The sequence below is a fragment of the Dermochelys coriacea genome, chromosome 10 (genome assembly GCF_009764565.3).
Source record: "Dermochelys coriacea isolate rDerCor1 chromosome 10, rDerCor1.pri.v4, whole genome shotgun sequence".
NCBI lineage: Eukaryota > Metazoa > Chordata > Testudines > Dermochelyidae > Dermochelys > Dermochelys coriacea.
In genome coordinates, this window is record NC_050077.1 from 71,574,498 (window position 1) to 71,593,487 (window position 18,990).

The 18,990-nt window shown below is 45.8% G+C and overlaps 1 protein-coding gene across 3 annotated transcripts in view; it reads left to right on the forward strand.

The window, feature by feature from the left end:
• Positions 1-18,990, forward strand: part of NTRK3 (neurotrophic receptor tyrosine kinase 3) — a 326,588-nt gene that overhangs the window by 113,594 nt on the left and 194,004 nt on the right. For all 3 annotated transcript variants that reach the window (XM_043493654.1, XM_038420117.2, XM_038420118.2), the window contains exons 6-12: positions 281-438; positions 3,913-4,055; positions 4,756-4,897; positions 7,932-8,228; positions 14,705-14,728; positions 16,035-16,105; positions 17,933-18,035. In XM_043493654.1, coding sequence (XP_043349589.1) covers positions 281-438; positions 3,913-4,055; positions 4,756-4,897; positions 7,932-8,228; positions 14,705-14,728; positions 16,035-16,105; positions 17,933-18,035 — 938 coding nt within the window. The remainder of the gene's footprint in view (positions 1-280; positions 439-3,912; positions 4,056-4,755; positions 4,898-7,931; positions 8,229-14,704; positions 14,729-16,034; positions 16,106-17,932; positions 18,036-18,990) is intronic.

Genomic DNA, 18,990 nt, shown 5'->3' on the forward strand with positions numbered 1-18,990 from the left:
GTGCTTACAACATGTTTTTTGTGTGACCCAAGATAACTTTTGAACCTTGGTTTCCAGGGCCAAAAGGCTAGTGTAGTAACTCGCTGCACCCCATGCTTCTTTCCTCCCCTTGCTTCTCCAAGGAGTCCATAATCTCTCCTGATCTATAGAGACTCATTTTAGCTTGCAGCAGGTAGCCTTTTTACAATTAGTAGCTTTCTGTGGAGATCCCATATAACCAATGGTAACCCTGTTTATTTGACCCCACCCCTTGTTTCTCACATTCTCTCTCTCTCTCTAGGACACTCGAAAGAAACCTTTTTAACTGCAGCTGTGACATCCGCTGGATTCAGCTCTGGCAGGAGAAAGGTGAAGCAAATCTGCAGAAACAAGAACTGTACTGCATGAACATGGAGGCTGCTGTCATTCCCCTGCAGGAGATGAACATCACCCAGTGTGGTAAGGAAAGTACTCTGTGTGCTCCGGTTCACCTTGCTCCCAAGGCTATAGAGAGAGGAGGCCAGGAGGGGCCCCTTGCTACCCTTGCCCGTCCTACAAGAAGTATCCAATGACAGGGAAATATTGTTTAAACCCAGGTACTGTTTTTTGGTACAGAGTATGATTAACCCATCAAACTTACTGATACCAAGGCAATTAAGAGTGATCTTTTTGAAAGACATTAGGATACAGTAACTCCTCACTTAACGTTGTAGTTATGTTCCTGAAAAATGTGACTTTAAGTGAAACAATGTTAAGCAAATCCAATTTCCCCATAAGAATTAATGTAAATGTGGGGGTTAGGTTCCAGGGAAATGTTTTAAACAATTTAATACTGTACACAGCAATGATGATTGTGAAGCTTGGTTGAGGTGGTGAAGTCAGAGGGTGGGATATTTTCCAGGGAATGCCTTACTTGCTAAATGATGAACTAGCAATTGGCTGAGCTCTCAAGGGTTAACTTGCTGTTAATGTAGCTTCACATTCTACAAGGCAGCAGGAATGGAGGGAGGGGAGACAGCATGGCAGACAGAGACAAACACCGTGTGTGTGTGTGTGTGTGTGTGTGTGTGTGTGTGTATGTGCGTGTGTGTGTATGTGGAGAGAGATGCGCATTACCTCTTTAAGTACGCTGACCCACTCTTAAGTACACTGCCTTGTTAAGTTAATCAGCAAGCTGAGACCACAGCTGCTACCAGGAAGCTCCTTCCATCCTGAGCCCTGTCATGTGTCCCCCTGCTCTATGGAGATGGGGTAAGCGGGGTGCAGGAGCAAGGGGGAGGGGGACATCCTGACATTAGCCCTACCCCCCCCACGCATGGCAAGCAGAAGGCTCGGGGAGCAGCTCCAAGGCAGAGGGCAGGAGCAGCACATGGCAGTGCGGGGAGGGACAGCTGAACTGCTGTCAATTGAGCTGAACAGCTGGCAATTGGGTGGCTGCTGCACAGGGAACTTAGGGGAGCGGGGAGCTGACGGGGGGCTGCCAGTCCATCCTGGTTCCAAGCCCCCGCCCGCAGCTCGCTCCAATGGGCTGCTCTTCCTGCAAGCAGTGGAGAAAGCAGGCGGCTGCCCAACGACTTTATAAAGGAGCATTGCGCAACTTTAAACGAGCATATTCCCTAATTGATCAGCAACGTAACAATGAAACAATGTTAACCGGGACGACTTTAAGTGAGGAGTTACTGTAGTTTATGAATACAAAATAACATCTCTAATTGAACTTGGAGTATTATTCCTCATGGTTCAGAGAATGAGCTAATCATCCGCTGTGATTGGGAAGAAATTCCCTCAGTGGCATAATATCATCAAGCATGATGCATTGTTGCTGGTCCATGCCTTAGCCTGAAGCAGCAGGAACTGTCCATATTTTCAAGACTGGATATGCTTCATGTGGTTATCCTGTTTAACGGACCCTAGAAACTACTTCTATTAAAGGGACACTGGCAGCTTGATTTTTTTTTAAATCATTTTTTCAGTGGGTGTACGTTTAAAATAGCAGACCCTTAAAGTTTTACATGTGTATGTGTGCGCACATGCGGGCGTATTTTTCTGCTCCCTGCTGATCTTTTTGGGCGGGCCCAAGAGCAGCATCAAATGTACTCTGGGCTGCCCCTTCTCCCTTGTCGGTTTCAGCTCTACTGCTGCTGTTACTAGCAAGCAGGACCTAGGGAAGGTCCCTGTACCGAGAACAAAACAGTGAAGGAGGCTGTAGACTAGGAGCTGTCAAATGAACAGTCTGGGAGAAAAAAAGAGAAACTCTTTTTTTTTTAAATTTTATGTCTTTCTATTCTAGGGATGTTAGAGTGTTTCTTGTAACAAAGGTAGATACACAGTTTTCAGCTGGAGATACGGCATATGACTTTCAAGTTTATAGTGTCTCTTTAGTCTAACTCTTCTTTATTAAAACCTGGAAATGGGCTGAAATATCTGCAGGTAGGTGAACTAAAGTGATTTGAGAGAGAACTGTAATTTCCTCCACAAATGAGAAGAATAATCCTCAATGATTAGAAAATCCTCCATGAGCAAGGAAAGGGGGAGAGGGGACTCCTACTGCTGTTGGACGTGAGAGAACAACAGGGTGTTTTATGTACATAAATCTCCTGGATTTACCCAGTGAGCAGTTCCACTGACTCCAAGCCCCTAATGATCCCTAAAAAAATAGAGAGAAGGCAGAAAAGAAGGTGCCCAGCTAAGATCTTTCCTCCCGAGATGAATCTTTCATTCAGAAATTTAGTGGGCAAGCATCCAAATGACTCGAAGTATTTTCCAATGAGGCTTACTTTATCCTTGCATTCTGTCCTGCCAGGTAGTGTAGCTAGTTCAGGTTTGATATGTGGCTTGTGGCAGAATATGGGCACCGTACAGGCTCCTGCCCAACTCCCACTCTTGTGTTGATGCTACTCAAGAGTGAATGGCAGCCTCTCTTGAGCTCCCCTCGGAGCTCTGCCAATGCATCTCAGTCCCGACCTGCGGCACCTTTGCTATTCCTAGAGACTCTCCTGACTCAGTGATCCCAAGGGAACAAGAACAGACCCAGAACTCTGGATTCACTTTTGAACTGAGTCAAAGTTTGAACCCAAGTCCTCAGAAGAAAGAGGCCATTGCACTGACCCATTGCCTTCTATTCCCATCTCATTCATTCAGGGCCCCCTTTACACATGCTGCAGCCCTCAATGCCCCCCTTATGCATACTGTGTCCAGTCACCCTCCTGTGTATCACCCTCCCTTCTGTACTGCTGCTGGCACCGCCTCTTGCACTCTGTGTGACCGTTTGGTGCCTGGGTGACTCAGCAGGACAGAGGAGTAAGTCAGAGCCACTATAAATCTGTATTTCTTTGGCGCCTTGGAGGGAAGAGCCGGGGCGTCTTTCATTAGCAGAGATGTTGTTAATATGAGGACACATCCCTGGTCATCTTCTCTTGATTGTTTCAATTAGAGAGAAACTCTCTCTCTTCCCCTTAAGTGCCAGGAGCTCTGTGTCTTGTCCTAGCTCAGGCTGGATCTCTTGCTAGTGATTCCTTAGAAGCGGCTTTATTCCTCCCAGACCTCTGCACTAGCCCAGGACACGGGTGCCAGGGGGTTTGGGGGAAAGGGGAGAAGGGACATAGGTTTGGATGGCAACAAGCACTTGGACAAAACTTCCTGACTTGTGTGCAATGTCAGAATTGCAAAGCACAGAGAAGATCCATCCATCCACCTGGTGATGTCCCCCGTGTCACTGATCCCTTTCAGTATGAGACGACCAAGCTACTTGCCACCTCCTGTACTTCTCCCTCCCCTTCCTTCATTCGGAAGCATGGGACAGAGCAGGCTTCTTTGCTGTAAGGTGAAGCCTGCTTGGGAGACAGAACTCATGGGGATCAGAATCCAAGTGCCTGTACTGTATGTCTTGGCTGGCCAGGGTGCCCTAAGTGTCCTGTTGTTTTACTCCCTTAGATCTGCCTGAGATCAGTGTCAGCCATATTAACCTGACTGTGCGGGAAGGCGAGAATGCGGTGATCACGTGCAATGGCTCAGGCTCGCCGCTGCCTGACGTAGACTGGACAGTTGCCGATCTGCACTCCATCACTACTCATCAGGTAGGAGGCAAAGGGGCTTGGGTGGCTGGACATTTACTGCCCTTGCCAAGGTCCATCGCCAGGGCGTTAACACACAACACAGCAGTTGGGGTGCTGGCCCGGGGAATTTTCTGGGTCTTTGTTTCCTTTGTATTCCATTTTAATAGGGCTGGATGAGTGTTGATCACCACAGGAGAGAAGTGAAATGCAGTGATTGTTTGAAATGGATTGTATAGTCCACACTAGAGTCAGATTAGGAACCCTGGGTTGGCAGAGTATTAGCGGGTGGAATGCAGATACTGAATCCAGGCAGCAAAACAGCTCTTCCTGCGGGCTGATCATTTCACACCTTTAGTGCTCCCTTGGTTGCAGGTTAGCCCGTCTCCACTAGAAAAATTATCCGTTGTTGACAATGGTGTGTCAACAATAGGTGCAGCTGAATATGGTTTAACTGCTAGTAGGGGTAGGGGCATACCCTGTTCAGCACTGTTTCAGAAGCTGTGATTATAACCTCCTTGGACTAAATGCATGGGTGCACTGTGGTGCTCGTGGTGCCACGGACAGGGTGAGCTGTGAAACTGAAATCCTGCCTGGCCATGGTTGTTAGAGACCATGGCATTTTATACAGGAGTTGGGATCCTCTGGTCCTGGGCCCGGGAGCTGGGCAGGCCGGCATCATTTGTTGGGTTTGTCCTTATTGGTTTTTTTTGGGGATTTGCAGACGAACCTCAACTGGACTAACGTTCATGCCATCAATTTGACCCTGGTGAATGTCACCAGTGAGGATAATGGGTTCCTCCTGACATGTATTGCTGAGAACGTCGTGGGAATGACCAATGCCAGTGTGCTGCTCACGGTCTACTGTAAGTAGAGGCAGGGAGACGCTGGCCATACATGGGCTAGTGGGAGGGTGAGCATGGGAACTATTCGAATGTGTCTCCTGTGGGGAATTGTGTGTCACCAAGCTATGCTGCGCTCATCTTGCTGCTGTTGAGGGTGAGGACACGAAGTCAGAGTTGCTGCAGGAGACTGAGGCAGGGACCAGTCCAAGGACTACGTGTAAAAGGAAATGTACGGAGCTTTCATTATGGGCCAGTTACTTTGTCCTCCAGCTTCTCTCCATTTTAGTTTGCCTGCAGAAACAGGCATACTCCCAGTGTGGATGTGCCAGTCCCACACTTGCACAAGTGTGGTGGGCACCTGCTGGGCTGAATGGCTGAGCCATGTGTCTGCATGCCTCACTGGCACGTTCAAGTGGCTACTTGCATTCACAAAGCACCACTGGGAAATCCAGAGGGGTGAGGAAATGTCCAGCTGGGGCTAAAACTTTCTGAGTCACTCATCCCCTTGCCTCATTGAAATCAATGGAAGTTTTGCCATTGACTACAATGGAGTCAGGATTTCATCCCAGATCTATTTCTACCAGGTTAATCAGTGAACGCTGTGTAAACATGTGCAAAGCAAGGTTTAAAACCATTTACTTATAGGCTATAGAGAGCTAAACTTTCATGTGCTTCCTAATATAATTTAATAAAAACCAGACTTAACAGGAGTTTACGCAGCTTTGCTGCCTCAGGCAACTGGGGCTTACCATGTGTTGCTGTGTCCATAACATTTGCCCTTAATCTGTTGTTTGAAAATCCCCCATCCCTAACCCCTGCTGCTACCTGTGTAAACTGGAGAATTATGCCCCGTTATCCCATGCAGCGTGGGCGCCATTGGGCACCTGTAGCAATGAGGCAGAACTGTAGACAGTAGAATATTGGAAGGAGAATAAAAGGTACATAATTTTCTGGTCTCCCCCAAAATAAATAATTTTGGTGTGTTTGGATGGGTTGGGGGGGCTTTGGTTGCCTAAATTAATACAGTTCCAGATCTGATCAGCTGGGAGGAGACAGGTACGCCGTCCAAACCCTTTAAGTGCCACCATGTTGATGCTAATTTACATGCCCACAATCCTGCAAACCAGTACCAATTTGTACCATACTTGCTCTAATGTAATCATTCTGAAAAGAGCTGATATTTTGGTGTATTGGTGACTAATTGCTTTGGTACCCTCCTAGTCATAGGGTGACCAGATGTCCCGATATTAGGGTCTTTTTCTTATATAGGCTCCTATTACCCCCACCTCCTGTTCCGATTTTTCACACTTGCTGTCTGGCCACCCTACCTAGTCATTCACACAGAGATATAGGGAACTAAATTCTGACCTAGGCTTATAGGTGAAACATGCTGGGTGGGACTCTGCACAATCACTGGGTTAGCAGCCATAGGTCAGGATTGCGGTGCATCGGCTGAGTTGTGAGTGCGGAATCTTGCATGGCTCCTCCCAGCTCTACCTCTCTCTCTTTGGCATTGCTGTTTTTCCACTTTCACATCATGAAACATCTTTAGAAAAAACAGAGGGGAAAGCCGATGGATCTTTCCTGTTAGTTAGGGGCTGCCTGGGGGCGTGACCCCAGCCCTCAGCGTGGGGTGAGGGAAAGGAGAGTGCTTAGGAACGAATAGAAGGCCTTTGTCTTATGAAGTTCTGATCCTTGCCCTACAGTAGTGGGCAGTCTTTGGTCATGCTCTGTGGTCTCAGTGTTTGGGGCCTTACATGTGATGCTGTAATTAAGTTTTCATCAGCGATGGTGGAGTGGAGTTTGAATTCTTGAGGCGTGGGGATCCTCATTTCAGAGGCCTCTCAGGAGAGGGTACCGTGCATATGTATTAAATGGAGGTGAGCTCCCAGCTTTAATCCCTGTCCTGCTACACGTCCTTTAATTGTAACAATCCTGGAGGATATTCAACCAATCAAAGCCTCCAAGGACATGCAGCCATTCAGAAACCCTGAGGGATATTTGCTTGAATGGCTGAGAATTCCTAAACTACTGAATGTGACCAGAGAGCCCCAGGGGGCACCTTTTAGACATGTGTGTAATTAATAACAATGTCCTAGAAAAGCCTACATAAGTTGAGCAGGCTGCTCCATTGACATTATGTGGGAGGGGAATACAACAATATGCACGCTAGGTGGACAGCTACAAACTTAATTTGGGCTGGTCAGCAGGGGTCCAAATCCAAGATCTGATCTCAGACTTTGTTTCCCAGACCTACAGAGCTAGCAGTGCTTGTGGTGCTGCTTTTACAGAGGCTAGAGTGGCTCAGTGGTGCCCCTTCAGGCTGATGTTCTGCATGACTCCATTCAGTCCTCCACACCAGAGAAAAGGCTGCTGTGAAGCAGGGCCATTTAGGAATTAAACTGGTGGGGTAAGGAGGAGTGGGGCTGCAAAGTAAGGGGCTCCAGGGGACACCCTCAGTGCTGAGGGGAAAGACATTTTTAATTTCTATTATGTATCCATTATCCAGGGCAGGGTGGAGTCTGAGTACTTGTTTCTTTACTGGGGATTTTGACTGTCGAGACTGAATATCACTCTATCCTGCTCGTTACATGCCCACTAAAATGAATGTGAACAACCCTCAAACGTGCTGGGAAAGGCCTTGCGCCAGTATGATGTGAGTGCTATGAAATGCTCTGAGAGCAACTCCCAGCTGAGACTAGCTTAGTTGATTTCATGTCATCATGCCCAGAGGGAAGAGAAGAAACTCTTAAATAACAGCAGGTCATCTCCTACCGCCAAAACCAGGCTTGGCTCCTTTGGGCAAGGCTCCATTCCAGCTCATCTGGTAAGGCTGCTGCTGACAGATGACAAGGATCCTATTGCAGCTGCAGTAGAGTGTAGCATGCACATTCATGCATAGCAAATTCAGCAATGGGATGGGAGTTTCCTCTAGCTGTTCGAGTGCGCTTTGGTGGCTGGCTGCTGGGAGATGAGGTAATCATCATTGCCTGGAACATGTGAGGTTACTTGGGTCTTGAGTCCCACAAGTTTGCATTGTGTTTCTCTATGCTAGATCCGCCACGCATTCAGAGCCTGGAGGAGCCAGAGCTGCGTCTGGAGCACTGCATTGAGTTTGTGGTGCATGGGAACCCGGTGCCCAGCCTTCACTGGCTGCACAATGGTCAGGTCCTCAGGGAGACTGAGATCATCCGCATGGAGTTCTACCAGCAGGGTGAAGTGTCTGAGGGCTGTCTACTCTTCAACAAGCCCACTCACTACAACAATGGCAACTACACCCTCGTGGCCATCAACCAGCTGGGGACAGCCAACCAGACCATCAAAGGGCACTTCCTCGAGAAGCCCTTTCCAGGTGAGAGAGTCACAGCTTATGTTTCTGTAGTGCCTTGCATCCTGGAGCACTTAACAGGCTGTTCTACAAGCTATGCACCAGGATTGTTGAACCTCACATTAAAATACAGTTCCCTCTGGTGCACAATATAATAACTGTTTACCAGCATGGAGCAACATTTCACAAGAGTCTAGACATGGGTGTGAAAAAGAGTTGTGTATCCAGTTGAAATCTAAGGGGATTTTAGGGAGGGAGGATGTAATTATCCAAACTGGCCATGACGTAAGAGCTAACATACCTATTGGTGCAAAAAGGTGCCATGACGTCTTTGGTGGCTTTGAATGATCATGGCCTTTGTGTCAAGTCTCATCTGAAAGACGGTGGCTAGAACAACACAACATCATGATGGGACACTTGGGACTGATCAACCATGTACAGACCAGGCATGGCCCAATTAGCTTGTGAAGTTTGCCTAACCCATGCCATATGATGGCAGGGGACCCCACTTTCTTCTTTGACAGGAATCTTCATCAGCATCTTAAGAGAAAAAAGGGTGAAAATTTGAGGGAAAAGGAAATGACTGATTGGTTTTTGACTTTGCATTCTGCAATGTTTGTGGTGGTTCTTGCTCCATGACTTATCCATGAGAGAAGGGCTTAGGGCCTGCAGTGTATCATGGGGGGTTACCTCTGACGCTCCTTAAAGTGGACTCCCACTCTTTTGACACCGAATATTCTTTTGGGGCATATAACTGGGGTAGTGGTTGTGTGTGGAGGAAAGCCCTTTTGAGGGACTTGGTGATCTTATTTTACTTTTTCTATAAAATGGCTGTAATCTAGATGGAATGTCCTCAGGATTCTATATATTTTATTAAAAAAAAATCTGTCAGACATCATTTTGGTGCAACAGCCCCCACAAAAATGGTGAATACCCCCCAGTTCCTCTGCATTAACTATTTGTTAGGCACTCTCAGTAAATGATTTTAAATTCCTCACTGTGTCACTAGATGGTGAGTGGTGAAATTGTAGAAGGAAAAATGAAGCAGGAGAAGCTCTTGTTATAAGGTGTGCAATAGAGAGGATTGTAGTGTCTGTACTGCAGTGAAAGCGTGGGAGGGTTCTTGCACTGCCTTCTGTTTTTGCAGCACCAGATCAGGCAGCTGGATTTAACAAGAGTGGTGCATGCTTTTGCCTTCAGAGGTGATGCCATGAGAAAGCTTGGCTCCTGCAGCCCCTAGAAAACTGAGCAAAATCATGGAGCACTTGCTATATATAGAGCAATACCAATGGTATTTTCATTTATTATTTATATCATACTGTCAATGTGCACAGAACTTTCCGGGAGGTCAGATATAGTAAATGGAAGCCAAAATCTCTGCCTTGAAGAGCTGACCAATCTAAAGACGTGAACAGATACAGAAGGGAGTGAGAAAATTATATTCAAGATTCAAGGTTGATAATCTGTCTAGCTCCTTAATCTGTGTAGGCTTTCTGCTATCTGGGAGGAAGGGCAGTCTATGTTTCTGGCACATGGGGTGGGGGTCAGGAGACAGGGGTTATGTTCTTACCTCTGTCGCTTCCCATTTCTGTGATTTAGTTCCCCTGTCTGCAGGATGGGGATAACAACATTTTGTTTCTGATGCCTCTGCAATGTGCTAGGCACTTTCCAAAGGTAACAGGAAGCAGGTCTGATGCTCCAAAGAGCTGACACTAAAAATTCATTCCAGTCTTGCCACCATTTTGAGAGAATAAGCTAATGTTTAAGTGTTTTGAAATCCTTGTATAGAAGGTGCTGGAAAAGAAAAGACTATAGATAGACCTAATCCAAAGGTTCCTTTTTCTACCTGCCACTACAAACCCATCCCTTTTTTTCCTCCCATGAGCCTGTGTCCCAGAATCTTTCTCACTGTGGCAGCCCCTCGCCCATGATGTAATCAGTACATGATTTACTTTTCTTGAAGATCACTGGTCCGTACATTGACAAAACTGACCTTTACATTCAGTGCATCTGAAATGTATAGTCTTGCATTTGAAAGTTGGTTTTTCTAGAAAATGTGACACATGTGCACATTCAACACACCTCATTACTGCTGCTAGTTACACTGGAGAGGTTTTTGCTGCAACCTGCCAGGAGCAGAATTTTTAAAATTAAAGTTTATAATCTCATAGATTCATATACTTTAAGACCAGATGGGACCACCGTGATCATCTAGTCTGACCTGCACATTGCAGGCCACAGAACCTCATTAAGCTGTCTGAGTTTGGCTTCCATCTAATTTCTACTTCCATATCCTTGTTCCATTAGTACCTTGCCACTGCCCTCAAGCTCCTCATTATCCTTATTAAAAACGGAGGCAAATTATTTGCTTAGGTGTTGGGCCATACCTTTATGATCTTTAATCTGCAACCCATCCTCAGTGCTTAGCGATCTCACTCCTTTCCTTGTTTTCTTTAAAAAAAAATCTTTTACTATTGGTTTTAATTTCCTTTGCAAAGTCCAACTCTGCTTAGCTTTTGGCAGTTCTCACTTTTCCCCTTACACTTTCCAACTTTCAAGAGGTAACTCTCCTTGCTGTCCATCACTTCTTCCATTCCTTGTAGGCTCTCTCTTAATAACCTGTTTGAGATGTTTGTTCATCCAGTTAGGTCTGCTATCCTTCCCTACGATTTTTTTCCCCTTACTCAAAGTAATTTCAAGCCTCCTCCACATTAAGATCCTTGAATTCTTCAATCCAATCCACTTCCCTAAATTATTTCCTTAACTTTTTAAAGTGTGCCCTTTTGAAATCAAGGATAGTTACAGACCTATTTTTGTTTATCCTTCAATTTAGTCTAAACTGAATTAATTCATGATCACTCAAATCAAGGTTGTCCTCTACAATCAGGAGTCCTATGAAGTCCATGCTACTTACCAATACTAAATCTAAATAGCATCACATTTTGTAGGTTCTGGTGAAGAAATCTGTTGACTATCACGTCCAGGAATATCTGGGCCCTACCATTTACATGCTTGTCTTCCAATCTATATCTGGGAAATGAAAATCTCTCATAATCACACAATTCCCAGTAGGGTTTATTTTATTAAAAATATTAGAGGTCTCTCTCCATATCCAAATCAGATCCTGGGTGTCTATAGGAGGCCCAAGCACTATTGCAGTGGAACCTCTGTTACCTTTCTTCCCCAAAGAGATTTTGACCCAAACAGATTCAGTTTTATGCATTCCATCACTTCTAATTTCTTTACAGTCTTCCCCATTATTAATTAATTGAGGATGGATCTAGACTGTTCTCAGTGGTAGCAGATGACAGAACAAGGAGTAATGGTCTCAAGTTGCAGTGGGGGAGGTTTAGGTTGGATATTAGGAAAAACTTTTTCACTAGGAGGGTGGTGAAACATTGGAATGAGTTACCTAGCGAGGTGGTGGAATCTCCTTCCTTAGACGTTTTTAAGGTCAGGCTTGACAAAGCTCTGGCTGGGATGATTTAGTTGGGGATTGATCTTGCTTTGAGCAGGGGGTTGGACTAGATGACCTCCTGGGGTCCCTTCCAACCCTGATATTCTATGATTCTATGAATTCCGTCTTTCTTTTCTGAACAGCACATACCCTGTATTGAAGTCATGGTTACTATTTCACCATGTTTCCATTCACCTTATAATATCTAGTTTCACTTCCTGCTCCAGTAGTTCTAGTTCCTCCATTTTGTTACCCAGGTTCCTTGCACTGATTCACAGATATCTTAGTTGTTTCTGCTTGGTTTCACCCAAATTCCTTGCTGGATTAGGTACAATCGTTTTACTGCCAGTATACCTGACTGTTACTGCCAGTGGTTTAGCACTGTCTTTCCTCTTGTTGTTGTACATTCTCTTACCCTCTTTTATTCCTTTCTTCATTGCTCTTTTACTTGGTTTTCCTCCCACTCAATATTAGAATCAGATGCAGAGATTACATGAGCTCCAAACCATTTCCCCCAAGTTCCTAGTTTAAAGCTCTTTTAATCAGTTGTGCCAACCTCTGTCCCAGAAGCATATTTCCCTCTCTACTCAGGTGGAGTCCATCCCATGAGAACAGTCCTCTGTCTGTGAATGCCTCCCACTGGTTGAACATCCCAAAGCCTCCTTATAGCACCATTGTCTGAACCATCTGATGATCATCATCATCTTGTCTTGCCTTTGCCTTCCTCCTCTAAGGACAGGTAGAATTCCCCTGCGGGTCACCTGAGCCTCCATTTCTTTAAGTGTCTTCCCCAGCCTTTCAGTCTTCCTTGTTGTGTCCCAGTGAGAATCTAGCAGTATCATTTGTTCCAATATGAAGGACAATCAGTAGATTCTCTCTGGCTCCCATTAGCATCTTCTTCCATCTCAGGTCCACATCCTGTCTCTTATCTCATGGCAGACAACACACTCTTCTGTTCTCCGGATCAGCTGTGGTGACAGGTCTGTCTGTCTTTCTTAGTAGGGGAGTCCCCATACTCGTAGACCTGCCTCTTCTGATGGTGTTGCAATTCTCCAGCCTTCCCCCTTCTGTTCTTTCTCGCTGCAAGTCTTCTGTTCTCACTTGTAGTCTCCTGCGAGTCATCCTCTGTCCTCTTGGGTCTGTGAAGCCTGGCTGTCTTCATTGTCTCTTCCCCTCTTCTTGCAGGACTAGCTGCTCTTCTTTTCTTCCTTGCCCTCCCATCTTTGGTTACTGCCTGCCCCTCCCTTTCATTTTTCAACTCAGCGAACCTGTTCCTCTGCTCTATTTCTCCTTTGCTAGCCAGTCCTCCTTGTTCTCAGAGTCATGTGCTTCCTCAGGCCACATTCCTCATCCAGAAGTCTACCCTCACAGTTCTGTGGTCCAGCATGCATTTGCAAGTCATGAGGTTTCTCTTCAGCCTCTTCTCTCCTTCCCTCCATCATCTGCCCAAATCCCCTTTGAAACTCCACCACAGTTTCTAGCTGCCTCTCCAAACCTCGGATCTTCTCCTCCATCAGATGAATCAGACGGCACTTCATACAAATGAAGCATCTTTCAGGTACCCTCTCCAGAATAATGTATATCCCACAGCTTCCACATCCAGTCATCTTAATTGTCTCTTCCATTTTTTGGGTCACTAATACAGCTGCCTGTGTAGCTGTCATAGCCTTCCCTCCTATGCTCCTCTGAAGAAAGAAAAAAGGAGTTGGGAAAGAACCCAAAACATGCCCGTTTGCTGTCTCCTGTGCTGCTGGCCGATTGATTGGCTTCCTTTATAGCCTGCTGATTAGGGAAACCCCGCACCCACAATCATGTTCAGCTGTGATCACAGGCACTGCTTCTCTCCCCACGGACTGCCCCCTGCCAGACTTTGCAAACTGAAAACAAACCCGCAAGCAAGCAAACACACTGTCAAGAACTCATTCCCTGCCCCTCAGGAGCAGAGGCTTGCCTTCCTTCTCCTCCAACAGGGATCTCCATGCAAAGGCTGCTGTTTTCAGCTCTGTTTGCTGGCTCCTTGTGCTGTTGTCTCTGGAAAATTTCCAGCCCCCTCAAATAAAAAAAGTGTAGTGACTTGCCCAGGAGTCAAGAACTACTGATCTAATCCATCACAGCCCAATTAACCGAACCAAACTTCAGTTCATTGGGAGCTGCGCGTATGACCTGGGTCTGTATTTGCTTTCCTTCCAAGCCTCTGCCATGCTTTTATGGGAACGCTGCAGCATCATTCCAGGCACCCTTGGCCGGCAAAGCGGTGTAAAATCCTGTTAGTATCAGGGTCAGTTTCTTTTGCTGGCGAGTACATTGAAAGCTAATGTTGTTCTCATGCTATATAAACTGATTGTCACTGAGAGCTTTAGACATTGTCACCTCGGGCCTAGCGAGCTGTTTTGTTTGGAAGGAGCTTTACTGGATACTGTGAACCGGTCAAATTGCTGAGGGGAATGCTGAGAGGGCCTGCTTTACAGGATGGCGCAAATGTCTGCGGCCCCTTTCTCCCGCACCAGCCACACCTCTGTCCTAAGCCCAATTGCTTCCTCACAACATCAGAGATCTGCAACTTGCTCCTAAACTGTGTTACAGCTACTGGGGCCATGGGGTTTCCAGTTCTGCCCTATCAATCCACTGGTATCCCAACCTGCAGTCCCCCCGCCCCCATTTTAGCCCAAGCCTCCTCACAGCTGTTCCAGTGCACCCCAATCCCGACCTTCAACACAGTCTGAGATTATTTTGAGCCAGGACTGCCTAATGGGCCAAAAATGGGAAGCTTTGTTCTCTTGCCACTCCTCCCCCAAATCATGCTCAGCCCTGCCGTGTGGATCTAAACAGAGAAATCTCTTAAAGTAGCTGTGCTCTTCCTAGGAGGGTTTTCCCCCTGCTCCCTGTGCAGTCAGTGAGCTGGCTGGCTTGCTCCGCCCTCAAACGTCCCTGGGCTGGTTGGGATGATGCGGGAGTGTGGCTGAGAAGTGTTTGGATGGGAGGGGCTGAACGTCCCTTTATTGTGCTGTTAATTGTGTTGCTTCTCTCTTTGTCCTTTTCACAGAGAGTACGGATAACTTTGTGTCAAGTAAGTGCCTTCTTGCCTTTTGCTTTGTTCCCTTTTTTCACCTCTTGAGTCCAAGTACCTTGCAGATGACGTTTGGGGGGATCTAATGCTTTAGCGCTAGGCAGGAGGGATTGTTAGAGAGGGAGATGAGGAAACAAGTGTGAGAGCCCGAGTGTATTAAGGAAGGTTTTTATGTGCCGTACAGTCTGTAGATCCTGGGCAGGTCTATTCCTGCCTAGTGGGGTCCTGAAGAAGGATCCATACCAATGGAGAGGGAAGCATGTGTTGTGCTGGTAGCATGGGTAACTTTGCAGCATGACACAGAGGCGTGAATTTGTCTTCAAGCAACTCCTGTACTGGCTGTAGTTTGGGGTGCCACAGGGCAGTGGTATAGATGCCTCTTCCACTGAAACTGAAAGGAAAAGCAGTCTTCAAAGCTAGTTTTGTGAGGGCTGTTGTGGTTCAGGGCTTGGGGAAGTATGGAACCTCTTCCCTTGAGGTTACTGATCTAAATTAGGTGCAGGTAGGTGGTGCCCCAAAGAAGTTGCCATTGAATCGCCTGTATGAAATAAGCAGCTGGGTCTCAGTCTCCTTCTTAGCAGAACAGTTGTCTGCATCACAGCAAGTGCTGGTTTGACCCCCATATTGCAGCAGTCTGAGCACAAGCCAAAGGACTGATTGGGTCCTGGATATTGGAACCCCTCCCCCTTTCATTGTAGTGGGGACTCTTCCAAGTAGGAGTGAGGCCCATTGAACAGGTGTGTAGGGTAAGTGCTGTACCTGTTCTATGGCTGGGTGATTTCTGCCTCCTGGATTTTTAATCGCCAGCATTCAAATGCATTTAATTTAAAAAATCACTCAAGTCATTGTTTGTTGGTTTTAATTTGGCAGGATTCAGTCTTGTAGCAATCTGCATTCCAGGGATGCTTGAACACTAGCTTTCCCCTGGTGCTGGGAGGCATGTGGGTGGATGAAGAACTTTCACCCACAGAACATATGGGATCAGACTACTTCTCATTAACTGGTGGGAGTGACACTGTGTCCCATCAGTAACTTGGCTTTGCTTCCTCACTGCCAAGTTACGTAGGACCCTAGAGAGCTTAAGTAAAAAACACCTATTAGCTCATTTGGTCTATGCCAGTTCAGGAGAAATTACAACCCCAATAAGACTTGAATTCAAAGTCTTTGAAATAGAAAGCAAGAGACCTCATTCTCTGGGCTAGCCAGTGCTATGTAGTGTGACATCACAAGATTGGGATGTTCTGGGGCCTGTGGAGTTCCTTTTGGGCACAAATTGAATATTTTCTCTTTCTTCTTCTGGTTCCAGTTGGTGACTATGAAGTGAGCCCCACCCCACCTATCACTGTGACCCACAAACCAGAGGAGGATACATTTGGGGTGAGTCTTGTCTCCTTTTTGTACAGGAGGAGCATTTTCTATTGATTTCTGCTGCTGATGATGAATAGGGTGGCATACTGTTTGCACCACCATTGCTTGTATACTGAGATATTTGTTTGTAAGTAAAATCCTACCCTGTCCAATTAATGATGGCCAGACTTTAGCAGGTTAGGTGGTTTGCAGTGGATAAGCAGGGATACTGATATGAACTACGTTAGCCTTTTGAGTTTGCAAAACTGGGATGTGAATCTCTTGAAGACAGAGTCTCCCACAAAGTATTTCCTGCAGGGTCAAAAATTCTGAGAGAACAGTGAAAAGAATGACAAATCAATCAATTAATTGAGTTGTTTCATGCTATAATGGAATGTTTAGGAGCATGGATTCAGTTTGGGTTTATTTTCATTAATACCGATTCATCCACCCCTTCTTTAACCCCCCCCCCCACTGCATTTGGTGATGTCACACTAGGACTTGATGACATTGGCTGAAATAAGTTTTGCCAATTCATTTTATATAGTTCTCAAGACCCTCAAAATTTCACTTTTCACAGAATCCAGACAGAGATGGGGAAAATATTGAGAGCAACAGCCTTGGGGAAATAATTAGGGGTTTCATAGAATTGCTCTAATTTTGTGCAAGGTTTTGAGAATCTTGAAATCCAGAAAATATTGACAGAATAAACAAACCCTTGTCGATTTTCTGAATGTTTTATCCAGTGGTAATTCTCAGAGGAACTGAGGAGAGAGCTTCATACAATAGTACCTTACTCGTGAACAGCACCCAGTGTAGAAAAAGAAATGCAGAATAAATACAGAGGAATGAAAATCATACTTGTTAAAATGTGACCTTTGAAAAATAAAACCATGCATCTATCAAAGACTGAGAAAAGCATCAAGCGATGAAAGGAATAAAATGTCTTTGTGTTAAATGCTGTATTTTCTTCTGTGATTGAACACATCACAGTAAGAGGAACACAGGTCCAAATGCAATAAGAGGCCCTGGAAGGCAGTAAGAATAGTTGGCCAAATGCAAATGGAAGAAATCCTGAAAGGAAGCTGTTTGTTTACAGCAACACAATTAAAGAGTCTTGGGTAAAGATTTGCAGAATAAATATTAATAAATATAAAAAGGAGCTTTGGGCTGCAAGCCTTTGTGGACAGGGATGATCTCCCTTCTGCATCCGTACAGGGCCTGGCACAATGGGACTCCAGTCCCAATTGGGGGACTTTGGGTACGATCATAATATAAATATTTACCACTACTACTCATACAGGAGCAGCTGGAGCCTCAGGAAAAGAGTTCTACCACCTTCTGTCTCTTGTGTTTTCTCTTCCCTTATTCTTGCTTCTGAGGGTTGTTTGCATGGAGGCAGAATTGATGTTGTGAAAGAATTCTTTTGCTCCTACTGCATATTCCCCATCTCAAGTTAGTGTCCACTTATGGTTGTGAGACCACACGTTGGGTAAGATGTGTCAAATGGAGATTATGAAGGGGAAAAAACCCAGGGCATTAAGGAATACTAAGGGAGCAAAGATTCCATGCAGATGTACTTGATGATTAGAGAGTGCGGGTTCAGAGGTATGGGAAATGTGATACTGGAGCAGAATTGTATCTGTATAGAAATTATTCTTGTTTTTCCTGTTGCAGTAAGAGGCTCTTGTAGTTTCAAAATTGCATTAAAGCCATTTGAATTCAGATGGATTTGTCTCCACAGCAGCATGTAAGTGTACAGGAGTGACTGAGCCAGGAGACTTTTACTTTTCAAGTCTGAACTGGTTTGGATATCATATGTTCCTTTATCCTAACTTTCAGATTTGTCCCTTGCAGGTATCCATAGCAGTTGGGCTTGCAGCTTTCGCTTGTGTCCTCTTGGTGGTGCTCTTTATTATGATCAACAAGTACGGTCGAAGGTCCAAGTTTGGGATGAAAGGTACGTGTAGCTGCTTTTCTCCAGCAAGAGGCACCTTCAAGGAATGCCAGGCTCTAATGCCACATTATGAAAGGTGCTATGTTTTATTTCCACAAAAGGTACTGTCTATACCAGCCAGTGGCAACCCAGAGCCCTTTGAAGGGGAACGGTATGACTGCCTCTTCTGTGCATTGTTTGGACCTAGAGAGCAATAGAGACTTTCTCTTTTGTTGTTCTGGGCTGCAGATGTTCCTGCTATTGGGAATAAGCATGTGTGTGTGTGTGTGTGTTGGTGGTGGGCTGTGGGTCCTGCTATCTTTGGCAGTGAACAGTGGTTGTTGCATGCTGAAGAATGAATGCCCTTGTGCCGTGTTGTTGTAGCTGTGTTGGTCCCAGGATATTAGTGAGGCAAGGTGGCTGAGGTCATATCTTTTATTGGACCACCTTCTGTTGGTGAGAGAGATGAGCTTTCGAGTTTACACAGAGCTCTACTTCAGGTCTGGGGAATGTACTCAGAGCTTGAAAGCGTGTCTCTCTCTAAAAGATATTACCTCACCCTCTTTGCCCTTCTTATAGGTCTCACGGGAAATGCCGTTTGGCTGCCCTGCGTTAAGCAGGGTTGGATATGTTGGGGTGGGAGGTGAAAATACATGAAATTGTCTCCTGTGGTGTATTGGCCAGTTCCTGATAGAACAGAAGGCGGGTGGATTCTGAGTCGGTTTGTGAAGGAAGAATATGCTGTTATGAGTCTGTGGAGTGCTTGCGAAGAGCAAGTGAGGTTTCAGCAGGTTGCGAGGGGTTTTCCTGCTGCCTCCCCATTGGAATGTTTCACTCGTTTCCTTTTCTACTTCATGGCCATCCTCGTGGGAACTGTTTCAGGCAGGCTAGGTAGAGCTTAGCCAATGAGAAGACAGTGATGTTTGCCATATGGAGCCATTCTTTCAGTTCTCCCCAGCAACGTCGTTGCTTCTCTTCA